The following is a 22,540-nucleotide window of genomic DNA, read 5'->3' as shown; positions in this document are numbered from 1 at the left end:
GACCACCCAAGACAGATTCTCCAGCCCCATTCCCTCCCTATGCTTTCATGCAGCATCATGTTCTTTCCCTTCATGGTGCTTATCCCAGTTTATAATAAATATTTGTTTGTTTGCTTGTTTATTATTTTTCCCCAGCACTCATTCAGTCAATAAGCATTGATGGAGTGCTTATTATATACCAGAAGACACAGCTTTCAAGATATTAAGGCATCTCTATTAAAGGTGCTTTGATTCTGGTTAAAGGGCAACAGAAAACAAGAAAATAAGAAAATATCAGGTATTGAAAAGTATTAGTTTGAAAATAAAACTGGAAGATTTGATGGAGAATGCTGGAGAATCCTCCTTTATATTGCATGGTTAGGGAAGGCCTCTCTGAAGAAGTGACATTTAAGATGAGAAATGAAAGAGAAGAATGAGTTAACTAAGTGAAAATCTGAGGGAACACCATCCCTCACAAAGGGAACAACAAAAGCACAGATTCTAATAAGTTTCAAGAAAGTAGGGGTTATGTCTATTCTGTTACCACTATACAACTAAGTACTCAGCATAGTGCCTGGGCCTACTGGGTGCTCAGTAAATATTTACTGAATGAATGGGAAGTGACTCAAGGCCACATAGAGATCAGTCACAGGTCTTGCTATCCCAGCTCAGACCTAATCTGAGGCTACGGTTCACACACAGTCAAGGCAGGAAGTCTGGGATAAGTAAGAATTTTCAACTGGGCTGGAAAAACAAACACATCAGTCCAGCATATTCCTACAATGTAAAGTGTTCCTACCTGGATCCTCAGTTAACTACTAGAAGTTACAGGGGGTACGATAGATGAGTCCACAGGACAAACTCAGATGATACTTGTTTTGAATAAGGCAACTGGGTCAGGAGGGGCACCAAGTCAGTCACACAGAATACTGGAGAGGATTTCTTCTGCGTTGTCATTTGAACAGTGAATAATGCTGTTTCAAGGAATCTGTTCTTTTTATGTTATCTCTTTTAAAAAAGTATAGAAACTGCTCTGGCCTCAAGCTGTATATATCATATATACTTTCCAAATCTAAAGCCATGATTTTTCTGGAAGTCTTAATGCCAGAGACTGTAACCCAGAATATTTTTAAAAATAAAATCAAAGAACACGAACTTTGCCAAGAAAACTTCAGAAAATGTTCTGAAAAGTAAATCATTTGTGTATGGAGCCTTGGTATGTGGTTTGGATGACTCATCTCAGTCAGCTCGGTACCTCTCCAGAGGCCAGGTGGTACCCTACAAAGGGCTGAGCTGCCAGGATTGCTATCATGGGCCAGAGATAAGTCTATATCACTTCCAGAAAGGGGTGAAATGCATGGAGAAATATAAGCACAGCTCTGTAATGCAACAAATCTTTCTAAATTCATGGGAGCATAAGTGAAGACCCTGTAGTTTCTTTACCTCGAAGGAGAGAGGCATATAAGGCCCCTTCCAGCTCCTTGGAACCGGCTGAGTTAGAGGAGGAAGAGTGTAACGTGGGTCCTCCTGGGAGGAGAGCCCATTTTCTCATCCATCACACTAGGACAGCTCTCAATCGAGAGCATAATGTTTTAAAACATACCCCGAGGAAACCAGGGACTTGTACTTAGGATTATAAAAATAAATCCATTTCTAATATATACTTGTCCATTCCAACATTCAAACACATATACCTAGGGCAACTAGAAAGCAAAACTTGAAGAAGATGATAATGACCTGGGCAAGGAAAGGAGGAAAAGAATTTTGATAGCTGGTAGCTCAGGTAACACATTTGGAAAGGCAGTGCCTCAAAGGAGGAAGGTGACATTTAACTGACATTCTTGCAAGTGCCACATATGTTAGTCATAGAGGAAGTTTTCTACCAACTTACCTACGGGCAGGAACAAAGGAAAAGTGAGCAGGTGCATTTGGAGAGAAATTCCGGGGGCTGTCCAAAGGACTGTTACCTGTGGACAGGTAAAGGAAAAGAAACTATATGTGAGGTTTGCTTCTGAGGAGGGTTGAGACAACCTTTAGGGAAGAAATGTTCCCCTAGCATTGGCAATTAGCATATATGGTTATTCTTTTCAGGCCCACCATCAGTTTAATGATTCTCTCTTTGCAAAAGTTTGGCAGCCCAGAGGTTTCTCCTTTCTTCCCAAGTTGCCTGTACCCATCTATGTCTCTCAGACATCCATTCTAGATCCAGCAGCAGCTTGCCAATTTCCTGCCCTCCTAGGAACACCTCAGGCTCCAATCTGCCTAGAAAACTTAACTCAACTTTCCAAAGGCTTGAAGAACTCATTCAGTGCAGATGGCACAGCCAAATACTCAAATATTTCTCAAAAAGCAACAGGACTCTTGGTCCAAAAGTCTCTTGCACATATATCTCTGTACACTGCATCCAAGGGGCTAACCCAGAAATATGGTGTGCTTAAGGGAAACTGAAGTTCTCAAGTAGTGACTTAGGATAGCAATGTTCCTTAAAATAGTCCATACAGAAGGTCCCCAAGCCTGCAAAGCATGTAGGAATGCGATGTAGGAATAACCTCCATCTCTTCATTAGTTTTCATACGTCCCCTGGAACTTGCTAACTTACAGCTCAAAAGCTTTGAACAAAACTGTGTGCTTACCTTTCCACTAGTCACAACAGTTCTCGAATTTAGGCCTGCCACACTTCCCTGGTCTAACTTCCAGTTGAGGGCTGGTATTTAGGAGCCCCTAGACAGCAGAAGCTGTCAATATGTCTCTACCCGAAAGGCCATATCAAAGTAAGCACCACATTCCATGATGTGCTGACCACTCTGCTAATCCCGGCCCACCACTCCACTTCTGTGCTCACCTCTGTGAACTAACATCGGCTATGAGGAACTGCAGCCTCTCAGGGGCCTGGTAGTTCAGCATGCCCTAGGTTTTTCTTGGACAGTTTGTTTCCTGTATAGGCTATGGATGTTCCAAGGTGCCACAAAGCCGCCCAATTGTTTCCCATTATCTCCATCCAACAGGGCCTGAATAGCACTTAATGTCTTTTCGTACTGATCTAGGAAAAACCAGCCTCTCAAACAATGCCTCACTACCCTATGCAGTACCTCTGTATAATTACATAAAGGCACTCTCTTTAGGAGAACTAATTAGGAAGAGGCCTTTTTGGGTTCCACCCACCCCCTTGACCGGGAGTCTCAGTGAGGTGTACAACCTTATGCAGCAGATCTGCTCTCAACCTAGTACTGACTCTGGGTGTTCCATGCTCTGGGTCTAGGGCTATCTCCTAAGGTCTGTTCCCATCTCCTGGCTAGCACAGGCCACCAGGGTGTGAGAGAAGTGATCTGGAGTAGTTGTTTCCTTAGCCAGGATTTAATAAGGATTAGGCCTCCTCAGAATTATCAAGGCCTTGTTTTTTTTTAAATCTCTATTCTTTTTAAATAGCGTCATCTCAAAGATTAACAAGGAACCTCAGTTTGATCCTTGACATGTAAAGCCTTTTGTTGGTTCCCAAAACTACCCAGCTAAAGCCTCAAGGAAATCCCTGGACCTGAGTATCCTACAGAGACTGGCCTTCCAAGACCAAATGTGGTTCTGGTTATAGGATAGAACATGAAGAATCTTCCAGGTGCTCACTGTAAAGGTAGAGATTCATAGAACACACATATGTCAGAAATAACTAACACTAAGAGGAAAAAAAGCTGCAATAGTAATAATAATAATAATAAACAGAACACCACTGACATGTGAGGAAACTTCAAGCAGCCTAATAATCCTTCAAGGAGAAGAGAATGGGGGATACAGAAAACATATTTTAAGAAATGGCTAAAAATTTTCCATTTTTTTTTTTTCCCTAAGAAAGAATCCCCCTGAGCTAACATCTATGCCAGTCTTCCTCTATGTTGTATGTGGGTCGCCACCACAGCATGGCTGCCAACGAGTGATGTAGTTTGGTGCCTAGGAACCAAATTTGGGCCGCTGAAGGGGAGCGCACCGAACTTAACCACTAGGCCACAGGGCTGGCCCCAACAATTTTCCAAATTATAAACCCACATATCCAAGAATCTCCAAGAACCCTAAGCATAAGAAAGAGGAAGAAAACTACACCAAAGCACATTATATTCAAATTGCTCAAAAATCATTATAAAAAGAAAAATTTTTAAAGCAGCTGGGTGGTGGAGGGAGGGGTGGAGTGGGAAAGATGTTATATACAGAGGAACATAGGTAAGGATTCTCATTGAAAACAATGCAAGAAGAAAATGGAACAATATCTTTAAATTATGGAAAGAAAAATAAACTCTACCAACCTAGAATTCTACACCCAGCTATTGTGTAATAAAGAATTTGGTGGCCTTTGTCCCTAGTTCCTGGGAGTGAGCCTCTAAATCCTTGGAATTTCCTAAGTGATAGGAGTGTCTTTGTTATTCATGGTGGGGCCTGATAGTTTATGTGAATGAGATGACTCAGGATGGGGGCTGGCCATGCCAGAAAGACTACCCACATGATTAGAGGGTTGGGGCTTTAAGCCATCTGATATCAGTCTGACCTCAAGGAAATGGAGTGGGGCTAGACTTAGTTCAAACACACAGCCAATGAGTCAAGCAATCATGTCTACATAATGAAACCCCAGTAAACACTCTGGACACCAAAGCTTTGGTGAGCTTTCCTGGTCTGCATATTGTTTACATGTGAAAGTGCCAAAAGGGTGACACATCCAGACTTCATGGGGAGAAGGCACTTCTTGGAAGCTTCACATGTGAGGCCCTCCCAGACCTTGCCCTGTAAGTCTCTTGTTTTGGCTGGTTCTGATTTGTATCCTTTTTGCTATAATAAAACTGTATTTGTAAGTATAGTGCTTTCCGGGGGTTCTGTGAACCATTCTAGTGAATTACTGAACCTGAGGAGGTAGGGGGAACTCTAAATTTGTATCCAGTTGGTCAGAATTATGGGTGGTCTGAGAATCCCCAAGCTTGCAGCTGGTATCTAAAGTAATGATAGTTTTGTGGAAGATTGTGCCCATAACCTGTAAAGTTTGGCCTAATTCTGGACTATTAGTGTCAGAAGTCACTGCACCAGTGAAAATATTTTTAAAAAACAAAGGTGAAACAAAGATCTTTTCAGATAAAAAAGCCAAACAAAATCCTTAGCAGCAGACTGCACTACAAGAAATATTTTAAAAAAGTCCTTTAGGCAGAAGGAAAATGATACCAGTAGAACATGGATCTATACAAAAGAATGAAGAGCACTGGAAAACTTAACTACATGGGAAAATACATAAGATTGTTTTCTTATTATTTAAATCTCTTCAAAAAATAATAATGTTTAAACAAAAATAATAATAAGGTAGTGTGGGGTTTACAACATGAGAATAAAAACTTTGAAAACAATTACATAAACGTTGGGAGGGGAGTAATGAATAGTATTATTCTTATACTATATGTGAAGTGGCATAATATATGGTGATAAGTTAAAGATATAGACTATACATGCTAATGCAACCACTAAATAACAAAGAGGTATAGCTCATAAGCCAATAAAGGATATAAAATGGAATCGTAAAAAACATTTAACCCCAAATAAAACAGAAAAAGAGCAAAACAGAAAAAGGGCAGAAGGAAAGGCAGATGGCACAACTAGAAAATAGGAAGATGACAGATTTCAAGTAAATCATATTCAACAACAGTAAATGCAAATAGTCTATAAGCCCCAATTAAAAGGCAGAGATTATCAGACTGGATAAAAAAGAAAGAACTTACTAAAGAAAATGAATCAATATTAATAATCTTCCAAAAAAGAAAGCATCAGTCTCAGATGTTTCACTGATGAACTCTACCAAACACTAAAGGAAAAACTGATACTAATTCTCCAACAATGGAATCCCACCATCTGGAAGCTGATGAAATAATGAACAGATTATAACCAGCATTCCTTCTAACTGGCAAGGCTCCAACAGACTTCAAAAGATACTATTCCAACACCAACTGGGTGTCCTGCAATTCAATTCTGACACCAAGCACAGGGAGTTAGTACAGACCTGACAGGTTAAGGGCAAAGTCCTCAACAAGACTGCCTCACTTCCTACACCAGTCACAAATCACTCGGGGAGAGAGGTACCCAAGGCCACCTGTACTTCTGATCTACTGACTATAAATTTGGAGGTTTCCACATCTCCTGCCTCTAGGTTCACTAATTCATTAGAACAACTCAGAGAACTCAGAAAGTGTTATATTTTTATTACAGTTTTATTATAAAGGATATACACAGGTGAGGTCAAGGAAGGAATGCAGAGCTCCTGTGCCCTCCTTCTCGTGGAATCAGGGTGCATCACCCTCTCAGCACATAAATGCATTCACCAACCAGGAAGCTTTTACTCTGAGCTTTGGTACCTACAGTTTTTATTGGGGTTTCACTACATAAGCATAACTGATTAAATCATTGGCTGCACAAATGAACTCAATCTCCAGTTCCTGTTCTCTCTCCAGGAGGTTGGGCTGGTCCCAAGTCCCAAGTTTCTAATCATCTGGTTGATCTTCCTGGTGAGCAGCCATCATCCTGAAACTATCTAGGGGGCCACCTTGAGTTGCCTCAATAGCATAAAAAAGACAATCCTATCACTCAGGAAATTCCAAGGTTTTTTGAAGCTCTGTGCCAGAAACCTGGGATAAAGACCAGAGAAATTGTTTATTATACCACAAATGTTAAGTCCTAAAAAGTTTGTGCTATCTTTACTCTGTTTTCTTTACTTCTCCAATATTCATTTTACCTTAAAAAGGCCAAAATCACTAATATGAAGTTTGTGACAGAATAAAATCAGTAATTTGAATTAGTCTTACTTTGAGGGAAGATTAAGATGTTAGAATATTAACATCTTGAAAAAACTATTTAAATTGATTCTTAAAGAATCAATTTACATTTACATTTCTGATGTAATTATATTTACATTTCTGACTTACATTTACAGTTCTGATGCCAGAAAAATCACATCATTCAGAAGAACTCTTTCTTAAAAACAGCCAGGGGCCAGCCTGATGGTGCAGGGGTTAAGTTCGTGCCTTCCGCTTTGGCGGCCCAGGGTTCGCCAGGTTCGGATCCTGGTGTACAGACCTACTCACCACACATTAAGCCACACTGAGGCGGCATCCCATATAGAAGAGCTACAACTCTACAACTATGATACACAACTATGTACTGGGGCATTGGGGAGAAAAAAAGAGCAAGATTGGCAACAGATGTTAGCACAGGGCCACTCTTCCTCAAAAAAAAAAAAAAAAAAAAGCCAGATGGCTCAACAGGACAAAAAATCTGATACAAAACCCAGCAGCCCAGCCAGCAGGCCTTTTCAACTTTACCACACAGTTTAGCAGCTGGATGAGATAGTTCAAAGGCAAGTAATCATCCATGTCAGAGAAACAAGTTATAAGGAAACATATAAACAAACGAACAGAACTGGGAGCAGTCAGGTGACCTTGAACCAGTTGCTTCACTTACACAGTTACTAGTTATAAATAAACATGATTATATAGTAAGCACCTGTGTAAACACGATCCAGGCTGACAATGCCATCTTTCAAAATCCCTCTGCGTAATCCTGCCAGTCAAACCCCTCCCCCTCCCAATAAAGGCTAATATTACCCTCACTTTTATGTCAATCATTTCCTTATAGCTTTACCAAATAAGTATCTCTAAATACTCGAGTTTAGTTTTTTCTCATACAATTTTAAAAACTGAGATATAATTCACATATGATAAAATTCACCTTTTTAAAGTGTACAGTTTGGTGGTTTTTAGTATATTCACAAAGTTGTGCAACCATCATCACTATCTACTTCCAGAACATTTTTATCACTCAAAAAAGAAACCATACCTGTTAGCAGTCACTTCTCATTCCCCTCTCCCCCAAGCTCCTGGCAACCACTAATCTACTTTCTGTTTCTATGGAATTGCTTATCCTGGACATTTCATAGAAATGGAATCATACAATAAGTGACCTTTTGTTGTCTAGTTTGTCTGCTTTTAAACTTTACATAAGTGGGGCCGGCCCCCGGGGCTTAGCAGTTAAGTTTGTGCGCTCCACTGCTGGCAGCCTGGTTTCGGATCCCGGGCGCGCACCGACGCACCGCTTCTCCGGCCATGCTGAGGCCACGTACCACATACAGCAACTAGAAGGATGTGCAACTATGACATACAGCTATCTACTGGGGCCTTGGGGGAAAAAAAAGGAGGAGGACTGGCAATAGATGTTAGCTCAGAGCTGGTCTTCCTCAGCAAAAAGAGGAGGATTAGCATGGATGTTACAAAAAACAAAAAAAATAAAATAAAAAAATAAACTTTACATAAGAAAACACCAAACTGTTTTTGCAAAATGATTGTACCAATCCATACTTCTACTAGTAGTTCCCACTAGAACTGGTAGAACCAGTAGTTCCACCAGTTAAGAGTTCCCACTGTTTCACATACTTATGTATACACGGTTTTGTCACCTTAATTTAAGCCATTTTTGGTGGCAATACAATGGTATCATTGTGATTTTATTTTGCATTTCCATAAATACCAATGAGATTAAAGTATTTTTTTCATGTATTTATTGGCCATTTGGATTGCTTTTGTGAACTGCCTGTTCAAGTCTCTTGGCCATTTTTCAATGACACTATCTTTTTATTTTATGGATTTGCTGGAGTTCTTTAAACATTCTGAATCCAAGCTCTTTGTCAGTTTTAAATGTCATAATTATCTTCTCCCACTTTGTGGCTTGCCTTTTCATGGTATCTTTTGATGACTAGAAATTTTTAATTTTAATGTAGTCAAATTTATTAATCTTTTATGTCCTTTTAAAAAACGAAGGTATTCTCCTGTGTACCTTCTAAAAGTTTAGTATTTTGTCTTTAACATTTAAATCTACAATTCATGTATATCAAATCATGACATTGTACACTTTAAATATTTTACAATTTTATTTGTCAATTATACCTTAATGAAGCTGAAAAAAAAATCTACAGTTCATCTGGAATTGATTTTTGTGAAATAAGAGCTAAGTCTTTCAATTTCTCCATATGGAATCCAATTGTCCCAATGTCACTTTTGTCATAAATCAAGTGGCCATATATGTATGGATTTATTTCTGGAATATTCTTTTTCCTTTCCCTACATCTATTCTTCCCTTCAATATTCCTTATTTAAGTTAAGGGTATCATCACTCAATCACCCAAGCAGGAAATGTGGAGACAATCAGTTCTAATCCCTGCTGATATAACCTCATAATTTTTTCTCATATTAATATATTTTCTCCATTTATAACATTCCCTTACATTGTGACAATGGCAATGGCCTCTTAACTGGTCTTCCAACTGCCAGTGTATCCCTACTTTTGTACTCCCAAGCACCTTGGACATATATTTAGTGTAGCCCTTAACGTATTAGGTGAACCTTGACTGTCTCATGTGGACACAGCTTCCCCTGCAGCTCTCTCAAGTAATGAATGTTTGCTTTCACACACCTCTTTGTACCACTGGGCCTAGAGGTAAGGGAGGTATCCTGCTCCTCATGTTCTCTTCCAGGCACACTCCAGCCCTATTCCTCTCTTGAAATCAAGACTAATATATTGAATTACCCACACTGGTATATAGAAGGCATCTCAAACTTAACATATTTAAGGGTCCCAAGGATCGGAGGTCCTGGAATCAAAGGATTGTTTTTTAGGGAATGAGGATTCTAGATGGCACAAGGTAGAAAGACTGGAGGTAGTGCTAGAGAGCAGGAAGAATGAAACTAAAATTATGCAGATGAGGTCTAAAGCATAGGTATAGGGCATAAGAGACTGAGGTAGTATGGAGGAGAAGCTCACTGGGAGACAGGAGTTCAAATAACTGCAAGTCCTAAGAACTGAAAAGATCAACTACGAGTGTATTGAAACCATCAAGAATAACAGAGGAGTTAGAACTGAAGAGCAACAGTGAGTCAAGAGCTAAGATATTTACAGCTGCAATGATGGGTAGTAAGTGATATAATTTAATGGTATAAGACTCAAAGTTTTGGGGCATTAGGAAGAAGAGAGGGAGAATAACGAAAAGACAAAGAGGACACCTACTCTTCCTTTCAGGTCCAATGGTATAAGGTTATGGGAGGGGCAAGAGCTAGCACTTAAGAGGGCTGTAGGACAGCCAGTGTTCTAACCCTTCCCTCTCCCCCAGGATTCCATCAGAAGAAGATTAAGCATATAGGAGATTTTGCTGATAATGCACTGTGTATTCCAGAAGGTATATTGTAAGGGTTTCAAGAGTCAGAGACAGATGAGAAAAAAGGGACAGAACAGGGAATGTTCAGAGATTTATAGGAATTAAGGGTGTAGGAGATAGGAGGGGTTGGTACCGGGGGGGGTTTCTGTGTTGACTGACATAAACAGGTATAAGGGATAACGACATCAGCCCTAGTGGACTCAAGGCAGACAGAGGTGAGGAGGCTACAAGCGTCAGGGAGTAAAGAGGAGTGGATTACTAGGTCTTGCTCTTAACCCTGGACGACAGGGGCTGAAGGCTTAAGGAAGACATACTCCTCACCTCAGTATACTAGTTTAAAATCAGATGATATATAACAAACATCATATAAATATACATGCTCACTGACCTGTTAATCTTATTCTGAAAATTAATACAGTGTATTCCATGTGTCAGCAATTCCATGCCTACATATAAATCCTAGACAGTCTTTGTACATGTATAAAAAAAGAACATGAGGAAAGATATTTGTTGCAGCATTGACACAACAGTGAAAAACTGAAAATAATCTAAATTTCTGTACTGGTTACCAATTTAATACCTCAGCTCCAAATTCATCCTTCAATACCTGCTCTGCAGTAAAGGAGAGAATTCCTTTCAGCATTTTTCCTTTATAGTGAGCATGATGTTAAACTGTATCAGTAGAGGGTGCTGGTGGGACACTGTAGAAGGAAGAGGCTCCTGGTGCAGTTTCAGCAACCACATCATGGGTCAGCGGTATGGGAGTGAGATGTGCAGGGAAGCTCTGACCCAGTCACACGCTGGCAACCTTGCATCCCTAGCCTGACCTGTGATCACCTTTCCACAGCCCTCCCTCAAGGACGCTGTGCTCCAGGCATGCCCACACTAGCGCCCTGACTCCCTCAGGCCTGCTCCACTACCCGCACCCTAAGGTTTGTCTTCCATGTCATTTCTGATAGCTATAATACGCTCCATGCCTCCTGCTCGCAGCAGCACCTCCACTCTCCGTGCAGGCCTGCACACTGGCTGTGGCTTGCCAGTGCTCCAGAGGGCTGCTTCCTGATTGCTCAGTGATTGTGCACCAGCTCTGGCCTGGGCAAACCAGCACACATCTCTGCCATCCAGTGGGCTGCAACCACACCTTCTCCAACAAGGTCTGCATCCAGCCCAGAGGAAGTCTGAATCCAGTCTAGAGAGCTTTCCTACCAGGTTTGTTCTTCCCTGGGTACTTTTCCTCAGCTCTATAGCACCCGCATAGACTTCTCTTATATCTTAAAGTTATTTTTTTATTGTTATAGTTAATAATTCTATTACACTTCACTTGTTTAAGTCACTGTGTGATTTCTGTCTCCTGATTAAGCCCAGACTGATACAATGTTCATCAATAAGAAAATAAATACGTAAACCATGGTAGAGTTATACAATGGAATACTCTATAGGCAATAAAATAAGTGAACTAACTTCCGGTTTCTGGTCTGGCAGGTCAGGAATTTAGAGGTTGCCACTCCATCCTAATGATAAGGAACGAGCTGAACAAGCTGAAAAACAAACAACTCTCCTCAGATCCATCAGAGAAGTCAGTCACAGGGCAAACCTCTGCCCCCTAAACGAGAGACACAGACAGGTGGATACAGAGAATCACAACTTACCAAAGCAGAAACTCATGAGTAGAAACCTCCGTGTGAACCAGCACCACGGCAGGAAAACCTGAACTGTAACTGATGAATTGCTAGAGGCTCAGTGTGTACATCTGAGAGTTAAAAACTCCCGGGGGGTGCAGTTATAGAAGGGGCCTCACACTACTGTGAATTTTACATACAGGAGTTCTACCACAACCTCATAGTGAATATGTGAAAAAAATCTCCTCAAGTTTCCAGCTGGGGGAGGGTTAAAGGAACCATTTTGAAATATGCCAGAGCATTCTGTTCTTAACTAGGCCTAGCCTCAGGAGAAACTATTTTATTAGAGCTTAACCTGGTGGGGTTTGATCAGAGCCTAACCTACCTAGAAGAGGGGAAATAACTCCAGCCTCTCCAGCCATACTGTACCACCTAAGGTAGGGGGAGGACTTAGAAGCACTGGTGAAGTTCACAGTCCAAGGGCATAGGCTCACCAAAAGACTGTGACCTCATCATAGGATTACAGACACTCCCCTTCCCCCTACACCTTTCAACTACAGTATTAAAGGCCTATTTACAGCAGTTCCTTTTATGTTGTATGTACATCATATTTGCCTTTCAACCAAAAATTACAAGGCATACTAAAAGAGAAAAACACAGTCTAAAGAGAATGAACAAGCATCAGAACCAGTCAGATATGACAGGAATATTGGAATTATCAGAGCAAGATTTTTTTTTAACTAAGATTAATATGCTAAGGGCTTTAATGGAAAAAGTAAGCAACATGCAAGAAGAGATGGATAATGTAAGTAGAGATGGAAATTCTAAGAAAGAATCAAAAGGAAATGCTGGAGGTCAAAAACACTATAACAGTATGAAGAATGCCTTGCAAGGGCTCATTAGCAGAATTGACACAGCTGAGGAAAGAATCTCTGACCTTGAAGATATGACGCTAGAAACTTCCAAAACCAAAAAGCAAAGAGGAAAAAAAACACTGAAATAAATAGAACAGAATATCCAAGAATGTGGGACAACTACAAAAGATGTAACGTGTGTAATGGGAATACCAGAAAGAGAAGAAACAGAGAAAGAAAGAGAAGAAATATTTGAAACAATAATGACTGAGAATTTCCCCACATTAATGTCAGACACTGAACCACAGATCCAGGAAGCTCAGAGAACACAAAGCAGGATTAAATGTCAAAAAACTACACCTAGGCATATCATATTCAAACTTCAGAAAGCAAAGATAAAGAAAAAAATCCTGAAAGAAGCCAGAGGAAAAAAAATTACCCAGAGAGGAGCAAAAATAAGAATTACGCCTGACTTCTCAGAAATGATGCAAGCAAGAGGAGAGTGGAGTAAAATATTTAAAAGTGTTGAGAGGGGAAAGAAACCCCACGAACTTAAAATTCTGCACCCTGCAAAATTATCCTTCCAAAGGGAAAGAGAAATAAAGATTTCTCAGACAAACAAATTGAGGGAATTTGTTGCCAGTAGACCTGCCTTTCAAGGAATGTTAAAAGTTCTGAGAAAAGGAAAATGATATAACTCAGAAACTAGAATCTACATAAAGAAATAAAGAGCATTGGAGAAGGAATAAGTGAAAGTAAAATTAAAACTGATTTTTCATATTCTTAATTGATCTAACATGACAGTTTGTTCAAAATAATAATAGCAACAATGTATTTGATTATGGATGCTTACATGTGTGTGTGCGCGCACACACGTATATATAAATGCTTATGTATAAGTGAAATGAATGCCTGCGATGATACAAACGACAGGAGGGAGGAATTAGGATTCTTTTGTTATTCTAAGGTATTCACACTAACTGTGAAGCAGTATAGTGTTACTGAAAGTGGACTTGGATTAGTGGTAAATGTATATTTCAAACTCTGGAACAAACAGTAAAAAAACTAAAAAAAAAATAAAAAGCACAACTGATATGCTGAAAAAGGAGAAAAAATGGAATCATATAAAACGCTCAGTTAAATCTACAAGAGGGAGAAAAAGAGTAGAAGACAAAAAAAAGGAACAAAGAACACAGGCAACAAACAGAAAACAGTAACAAATATGGTAGATAGTAATCCAACTATATCAATAATCACCTTAAATGTCAAAGGTCTACATACTTCAATTAAAAGATAGAGATTGTCACAGTGGATAAAAAAACAAGACCCAATTATATGTTGTTTACATGAAAGTCATTTTAAATATAAAGACAAATCTAGATTAAAAGTAAACAGATAGAGGCCGGCCCCGTGGCATAGTGGTTAAGTTCCTGCGCTCTCTTTTGGCAGCCCGGGGTTCGCAGGTTCGGATCTCGGGTGTGGACCTATGCACCGTTCATCAAGCCATGCTGTGGCGGTGTCCCACATAAAGTAGAGGAAGATGGGTGTTAGCCCAGGGTGAATTTTCCTCAGCAAAAAAGGAGGAGGATTGGCAACAGATTTTAGCTCAGGGCTAATCTTCCTCACCAAAAAAAAAAAAAAAAAAGTAAACGGATAGAGAAAGATACATCATGCTAACACTAATCAAAAGAACATGGGAATAGCTGTATTAATTTCAGACAGAGAAGACTTCAGAGCAACAAAAGTTATCAGGATAAAGAGGGGCATCACATAACGATAAAGGGGTCAATACTCCCAGAAGACATAATGATCCTTAATGTGTATGCACCTAACAACAGAGCTTCAAAATACGTGAGACAAAAACTGTTAGAACTGCAAGGAGAAATAGATGAGTCCACTATTATAGCTAGAGACTTCAACACTCTTCTATCAGAAATTGATAGATCCAGCAGGCAGAAAATCAGTAAGGACATAGCTGAACTCTACAGCATCATCAATCCACTCTGGATATAACTGACACCTATAGACTACTTCACCCAATGACAGCAGAATATACATTCTTCTCAAGCTCACACGCAACATTCACCAAGACAGACCACATTCTGGGCCATAAAACACTTTAATAAATTCAAAAGAACATAAATCATACAATGTCTGCTTTCAGATCACAATGGAATTAAACTAATAATCAATAACAGAGAGATAACTGGAAAATCCCCAAATACTGGAGACTAAAACAACACACTTCCAAATAACACATGAGTCAAAGAAGAAATCTCAAGAGAAATTTAAAAATATTTTGAACTAAATAAAAACGAAAATACAACTTATCAAAATTTGTGGGATGCAGCAAAGCATGGCTTAGAGAGAAATTTATAGCTTATACTAGAGAAGAAGATCTAAAATTAATCATCTAAGTCTCCACCTTAAGAAACTAGAAAAAGAGCAAACTAAATTCAAAGCAAGCAGATTGAAAAGAAATAATAAATACTAGAACAGAAATCAATGAAATTGAAAACAGGAAATCAATATAGAAAATGACCAAAACCAAAAGCTGGTTCTTTGAAAAGACCAACAGAATGGATAAGCCTCTAGTCAGGCTAACTAAGAAAAAAAGAGAGAAGACACAAATCACTAATATCAGAAATGAAAGAGAGGACAGCGTTACAGATTCTATGGACATTAAAAGCATAATAAAGGAATATTATGAGCAACTCTATGCCCATAAATTTGATAACCTAGATTAAATAGACTAATTTCTTAAAAGACAAAATCTGCCAAAGTTCACACAAGAAGAAACAGACAATCTGAACAGGCTAAATCTATTTAAAGAAATTTAATCAATAATTAATAACCTTCCAAAACAGAAAACACCAGGCCCAGATAGGTTCACTGGTGAATTCTACCAAACTTTTAGGAAGAAATTACACCAACTCTCCACAATCTCTACCAGAAGATACAAGCAGAGAGAATACTTCCTAATTTATTCTATGAGGCCACCATTATCCTAATACCAAAACTAAGCAAAGACATCACAAGAAAAGAAAACTACAGACCATATCTCTCACAAACATAGATGGAAAATCCTCAACAAAATATTAGCAAATCAAATTCAACAATGCATAAAAGGAATTATATACCATAACCAAGTGGGATTTATCCCAGCTATGCAAGGCCAGTTCAACATTTGAAAACCAATTAATATAATCCATCACATCAACAGGCTAAAGAAGCAAAATCAACTGATATCAACAGATGCAGAAAAAGTGTTTGACAAAATCCAAAACTCATTCATGATTAAAAAAAAAAACTCTCAGCAAATGAGCAATAGAAGGAAAGTTCCTCAATGTGATAAAGAACATCTACAAAAAACCAACAGCTAACATCATACTTAATGGTGAGAAACTCAAAGCTTTCCCACCAAGATTAGGAAAATAGCACAGATGTACCTTCTTACCACTGTTTTTCAACATCATACTGGAAGTCCTCGCCAATGCAATAGGATAAGAAAAGGAAATAAAAGGAATACAGATTGGAAAGAGACAAATAAAACTCTTTGTTCACAGATGATGATGGCCTATGCAGAAAATCTGAAAAAATCCACAAAAACCCTCCTGGAACTAATAAGCAATTATAGCAAAGTTGCAAGATACAAGGTTAATGTACAAAAGTCAACAGTTTACTATATACCATCAATGAACAAGTGGAATTTGAAATTAAAAATATATTTCCATTCATATTAGCACCCCCAAAAATGAAACACTTAGGTATAAATCTAACAAAATATGTACAAGATCTCTATGAGGAAAACTACAAAACTCTGATGAAAGATATCAAAGAAGAACTAGAGAAATGGAGAGATATTCCATATTCATGGATAGGAAGACTCAATATTGTCAAGACATCAGTTCTTCCCAACTTGATTTACAGATTCAATGCAATCACAATCAAAGTCTCAGCAAATTATTTTATGGATATTGACAAACTGATTCTAAAGTGTATACGGAGAGGCAAAAGACCCAGAATAGCAAACTCAATATTGAAGGAGAAGAATAAAGTTGGAAAAATGATACTACTCAACTTCAAGACTTACTATAGAGCCACAGTAATCAAGACTGTATGGTAATGGAGAAAGAACAGATTAGTGGAAGAGAATAGAGAGCCAGAAATAGACCCACATAAATATAGTCAACTGATTTTTGACAAAGGAGCAAAAGCAACACAATGGAAAAAAGACAGTCTTTTCAACAAACAGTGCTGGAATAACTAAACATCCGCATGTAAAAAAATGAATCTAAACAGAGACTTTCATAAAAATTAACTCAAAATTAATCACAGACTTAAACATAAAACACAAAACCATAAAACTCCTACAAGATAACATAGGAGAAAACCTTGATGATGTTGGGTATGGCAATGAAGTTTCAGATGCAACACCAAAGGTATGATTCATGAAAGAAATAATTGACAAGCTCGTCTTCACTAAGATTAAAAACTTCTGCTCTACAAAAGAGAATAAGAAAACAAGCCACAGACTAGGAGAAAATATTTGCAAAAGATATCTGAAAAAGGACTGTTATCCAAAATATACAAATAACACTTAAAACCCAACAATAAGAAACAAACAATCTGATTAAAAAATGGACAAAAGATCTGAACAGACACCTCATCAAAGAAGACATACAGATGACAAGTAAGCATATGAAAAGATGTTCAACATTATATGTCATTAGAGATATGCAAATTGAAACAACAGTGAGATACCACTATAAATCTATTAGAATGGCCAAATTCCAAAACACTGACAACACCAAATGCTGACAAGGTTGTGGAGCAACAGGAACTCTCATTCATTGCTGGTGGGAATGCAAAATGGTACAGCCACTTTGGAAGACAGTTTGGCAGTTTCTTACAAAACAAAACATACCCTTAACCCTATGATCTAGCAATCACGCTCCTTGATATTTACTCAAATGAAGTGAAACTTATGTCCACACACAAATCTGCAGATGGATGTTTATAATGGCTTTTCTCATAAGGGCCAAAACTCAGAAGCCACCCAGATGTCCTTCATAAACTGTGGTACATCTAGACAATGGAATTTTATTCAGCACTAAAAAGAAATGAGCTATTAAGCCTTGATAAGACATGGAGGAATTTTAAATACATATTACTAAGTGAAATAAGCCAGTATGAAAAGGCTATGTACTATATGATTCCAACTGTATGACATTCTGGAAAAGGCAAAACTATGGAGTCAGTGAAAAGATTAGTGCATTCCCCAGGTGAGGGAGGGATGACTAGTCAGAGCACAGAGGATTTTTAGGGCAGTGAAACTATTCTGTAGTATTCTGATGTCATTATACATATGTCAAAACCCATAGAATGTACAACAGCAAGAGTGAACCCTAATGTAAACTAAGGACTTTGGGTGATAATGATATGTCAATATAGGTTCACTGACCATAACAAATGTACCACTCCAGTGAAAGAGATTGGTGGCGGGGGAAGTTGTGCATGTGTGGGGACGGGGTATATGGGAACTCTCTATGCTTTCTGCTTAATTTTGCTGTGAACGTAAAACTGCTCTAAAACAAAAAGTTTATTAATTGAAAAAAATAATGAACTAGGAATGTTCCATTTCCAGAAGGGCAGAGTAAGTGCCTACTGAATTGACCTTACTGTAGTTGTAATTTACTTATATATAATAAATATTTAATACCAAACTGAACTGTATGGAATAAATGGACCTACTTTCAAATCAACAGGCCCCATATTATTCAACAGATTCCAGACTTGAAAGTAAAGTTAAAGAGTCTTAGAACTTCATGTGGACCCAAATATCAGGATGTATAAGATTTGAGGACACAATCTGCTGTGAAGTTTGATCTGTATGGAACAATCAGTACTGCCTTCCTCAACATCTGGGTAAGTAACGAATCTACAGCATGAATTGGGCTTTTAAGTCAATTCTTCCTCCCTGGATCTGAGGCCTGCCTGGACGTTCTGCAGTGATTTGGGGAGAGATGATAAGGATGATAACTAAAATTTATGGAGTACTAAGCATGTTACACACATTAACTCTAAGCTAGTGTGCCCATAGACCCAGGCAGGCTGAAAAGGCCAGATGATGTTCTCAATCAAAGCCACTTGAGTAGGAAGATTTAGTCTTCCACTCTAACTGTCAGGAATCTAAACAGAGACATAATGATCTCAGAGAGGAGCAGCCAGTAGTAAGTATTGCCCAGTATTCACATTATAGCTGCGTACGAGGTCTAGACACGCTAAATTTATTTCTGTATGATGAAAAGCCTAGGTCAAATACATGCTGAGGTTTTACAAAGTTCCCGAGTAGAATGTGCTATTTGATCTAACGCATAACCCAGTCAATCTTGGGGGGGAAAGTATCTAAGCACAATGAGAACTTTGCTTTAAAGGCCAAGTATGTCTCCAATTCCCTGGGTTCCCCTGTGCTCTTGGCGGTGTCTTCTAATGTGCGAGTTAAGTGTCTGAGAGTTTGACTGATTCTTGGAAAAGGGCCATGAGCACAGTGAATGGCTGGATCTGAGCCCAGTAAAGTGAGACCCTTCTCTCAAAGACAAAGATCAATTTCAGAATCACCACACTCTCAGGATGCTCAAACAACTACTCCACATGCACTCTCACTTTCTCCCTCCAAAACACAGTAAACTTTGTGCAAGGAGACATCCCAAGTAGATCAGATCTGTCTTACCTGGCTTGATGCCAAACTCTTTCACTGCTTGGGTACTCTCTTATTGCCCACAGACAGACAAGGCCTCTGGCTTACCAAACCCAGGCAGCAAGCTCTGAACAGCTGCCTACAGTTTCAAGCCTGCTCCATTTCCATTACCCCTATGTTTGGAACTTCCACTGCAAACAGTGTAGCAATGGACAGTGCAGCAGTGCAGCAACTCCTTGAACAAAGCTGAGTCCCCTCGGAGACAAGAATACACGTCTAGACCAAAATACATGGCTAACTCAAATGAGGTCTTCAGCCTCATAATTTTTATATATTCCTCAGTTAGAGACAGGTAAATTAGTCCTTATATCGTCTGGAGGAGCCCATATTCCAGATGGAGCAGAGTCTGCATGCATGAGATCATTTGCTTCAATTCTAATACGTGAAATCAATGTTAACTTAAAACAAATATTCCTTTCACTTTTGTTGTCTCCCGTTCTAATAAAGGGAAAGTTATCAGGAGTCCCATGAGGCAGAAAACCATCTCTGTGAGCCCTGATCCTTGGGCATGGTAGGACAAAATGTTAATGGAGCCCTCATCACATGGTCCCAGTGACTGGAGCCATAACACACTCTCAACACACTAGAACAGAGGCTATGGACCCAGGATACATACCTGCCCCCAAGATATGTACAAGACCAAAAGGAATGTTGACAGATCAAGGCAAGAAACAACTAAGAGTCAAAAACAGACTGAACACATTCTCCCACAGAAAGCATGCCCATGAGCTCTGCATGCTTCAGTCAGCTGAGTGGAGTGACAATGTAATATGCTGAACTGAACAGAGTGAGAAGTAGGAAAGAAACTGGGCATCTGGGCCACTCTTTCATTTCACCTTTCTTAACCTTCAAGCACTTACCTGTGTGGCCAAGGAGAGGTGAGTGCGGCCGTGGTAGTGTAGGTGACGTGCTAGAGGTCACAATCAAACTCTTGCGGTTACTTGTCCGACAACTGCAATGAAAACACAAATGTCAGTTATAACAGGGGCACACCATGGGCCCAGAAACCTTGAATGGTTATTGAGTAACAGAGGAGTGACACCATTCCACGGGCTGAGCAGTACACCGTTTTAAATTGAACTGGGTCAGCAATTACTGTCTGCACCAGTGAGATTTCAAAATCCATTGTGTTCCACTTTGGAATAACTTTTGTCATTGTCTTGACTTTTATCTTGTATCACCATTGCACTTTTCCAATGTTTAGGTTTTGCCGCCCAAGCAAACACAATGAGCTCCCTAAAGATAACAACCACGTCTTAAATGGTATCTACTGAAGAATGACCATTGCCAATTTGATTTAGAAAACAAAAAACACAAGTCATAAATACTCTCATATCTCACAGAAATTAATGTTCTTGCCATAAAAATGAAACAATCTATGAAATTTATTTTTTAAAAACTGCTTAATCAATGAGTTAAGTAATACTCTCATTTCACCATAAGTTTCAAAATAGGCCTGGGTTTCTTCTGTAAAGTCTGCTTTCCATTACATGTTAACATGTTAATGTCTGAGGCTTTTTCTTGTGGTTAGAGAAACCAGATCATGATAAAAAGCCATTTCATGCTACACCTGCTACTGAAAAGTGTGTATAGATTTATTTGAAAGTCAGCCCATCTTTTAAATACACAGGGAAGCCTGCCATTTATGTTCATCCAAGCAAACATTTACCAAACACCTACTATGCACCAGGCACTGTTCTAGGTGCTAGGGAAGCAGTAGGGAACAAGAGAAAGCCTCTATCCTCAAACTGGAGTAAACAGTGCTATGAAGAAAGAAAGAAAGAAAGAGAGAGAGAGAATGTTGAAGAAACAGCAAAGAAGTCAAGTGGGTGGCAGGAGGGGAGAATGATAGGAAAAGAAGTAGGTTACAGAAGCTATGCGGGTAGGCCACAGCCAAACCGTAGGGCTGGCAAAGTGTCATAAAGAACTATTGGAAATGTGATGAGAAACCGCTGGAAGGACTGAGATCAACCTCAAGAACAACATTATGATTAGAAATGATATGCACCTTTGCCCAAGAAACCACTAGGACTAATCTAATCATGTCTTACAGCCTCATTACTTCAGTCATCATTAAATGCCCAAGCCTCCCATTCTCTAACTTGACACAGTCTCCCTCTACTCCTTGATCTTCAAAAAAAGCTTACACTGTACCTCCTTGAACTCAGTCTGCCATCAGCAAACTCCTTACCTGCTCAACTTCTTTTCTCAACATTCACTTTAAATCCTAGTCTAACTGAAACTTTGCTATTCCCCAGGGATTTAAAAGGGTTTAAATCTCAACCCTTTTAAACCCAACTTTCATCTATTTTGCAACTGCACTCAGGCAGCTGAAGGTGACTGAAGAAAAACTCGAAATCATGCTGGCTGGCATCTCTTTACAGTTATGATGATAAATATCAAGTGGGTCTTGTCAACTATATTACATTTATCTAGGCAATGTGCTCTCTCTCTCCAAAACAACTAATTCACATCTTCTCCTCAAACGTTGAGCACTCCTCTTCTCCAAATCTCACCCTCATCTGTTGTCTTTGCCTTTTATTCAACTGGGGGTAAAAAAACACAACACAAAAAGAAGTACTACATATTCCTGCTATAAAAATCTATTAGCCTAATTCTGTATCCATATACTTTCCCATCTGTAATAGCAGAAGGAAAGACCATGCTCCTATCAAAGTCAACTCCCCTATTCAAGAAGTCTGCACCTGCAGTGCCCTCCCTCTGCTATGCCATGAATTTCTACTTCTCATTGGATCATTTTCATCATCACAAAAGCATGCTGTCATTTCTTCCATCTTTTTTTTTTTTTTTTTTTTTTTTTTTGGTGAGGAAGATCAGCCCTGAGCTAACATCCATGCTAATCCTCCTCTTTTTGCTGAGGAAGACCGGCTTGGAGCTAACACCTATTGCCAATCCTCCTCCTTTTTGTCCCCACAGCCCCAGCAGATAGTTGCATGTCATAGTTGCACATCCTTCTAGTTGCTGTATGTGGGACACGGCCTCAGCATGGCCGGAGAAGCAGTGCATCGGTATGCGCCCGGGATCCGAACCCGGGCTGCCAGCGTGGAGCACGTGCACTTAACCGCACGTGCACTTAACCACGGGGCCGGCCTGT

At 39.3% G+C, this 22,540-nt stretch overlaps 1 protein-coding gene across 5 annotated transcripts in view; it reads right to left on the bottom strand.

The window, feature by feature from the left end:
* Positions 1-22,540, bottom strand: part of MAST2 (microtubule associated serine/threonine kinase 2) — a 229,384-nt gene that overhangs the window by 33,415 nt on the left and 173,429 nt on the right. For all 5 annotated transcript variants that reach the window (XM_058552290.1, XM_058552292.1, XM_058552294.1 and 2 more), the window contains exons 5-6: positions 20,286-20,377; positions 1,871-1,946 (exon numbers count right to left, since the gene is read on the bottom strand). In XM_058552290.1, coding sequence (XP_058408273.1) covers positions 1,871-1,946; positions 20,286-20,377 — 168 coding nt within the window. The remainder of the gene's footprint in view (positions 1-1,870; positions 1,947-20,285; positions 20,378-22,540) is intronic.

Source organism: Diceros bicornis, chromosome 13 (genome assembly GCF_020826845.1).
Source record: "Diceros bicornis minor isolate mBicDic1 chromosome 13, mDicBic1.mat.cur, whole genome shotgun sequence".
NCBI lineage: Eukaryota > Metazoa > Chordata > Mammalia > Perissodactyla > Rhinocerotidae > Diceros > Diceros bicornis.
Note: the sequence above shows the minus strand (reverse complement) of the source record. Positions and strands in the feature narration are given on the sequence as shown.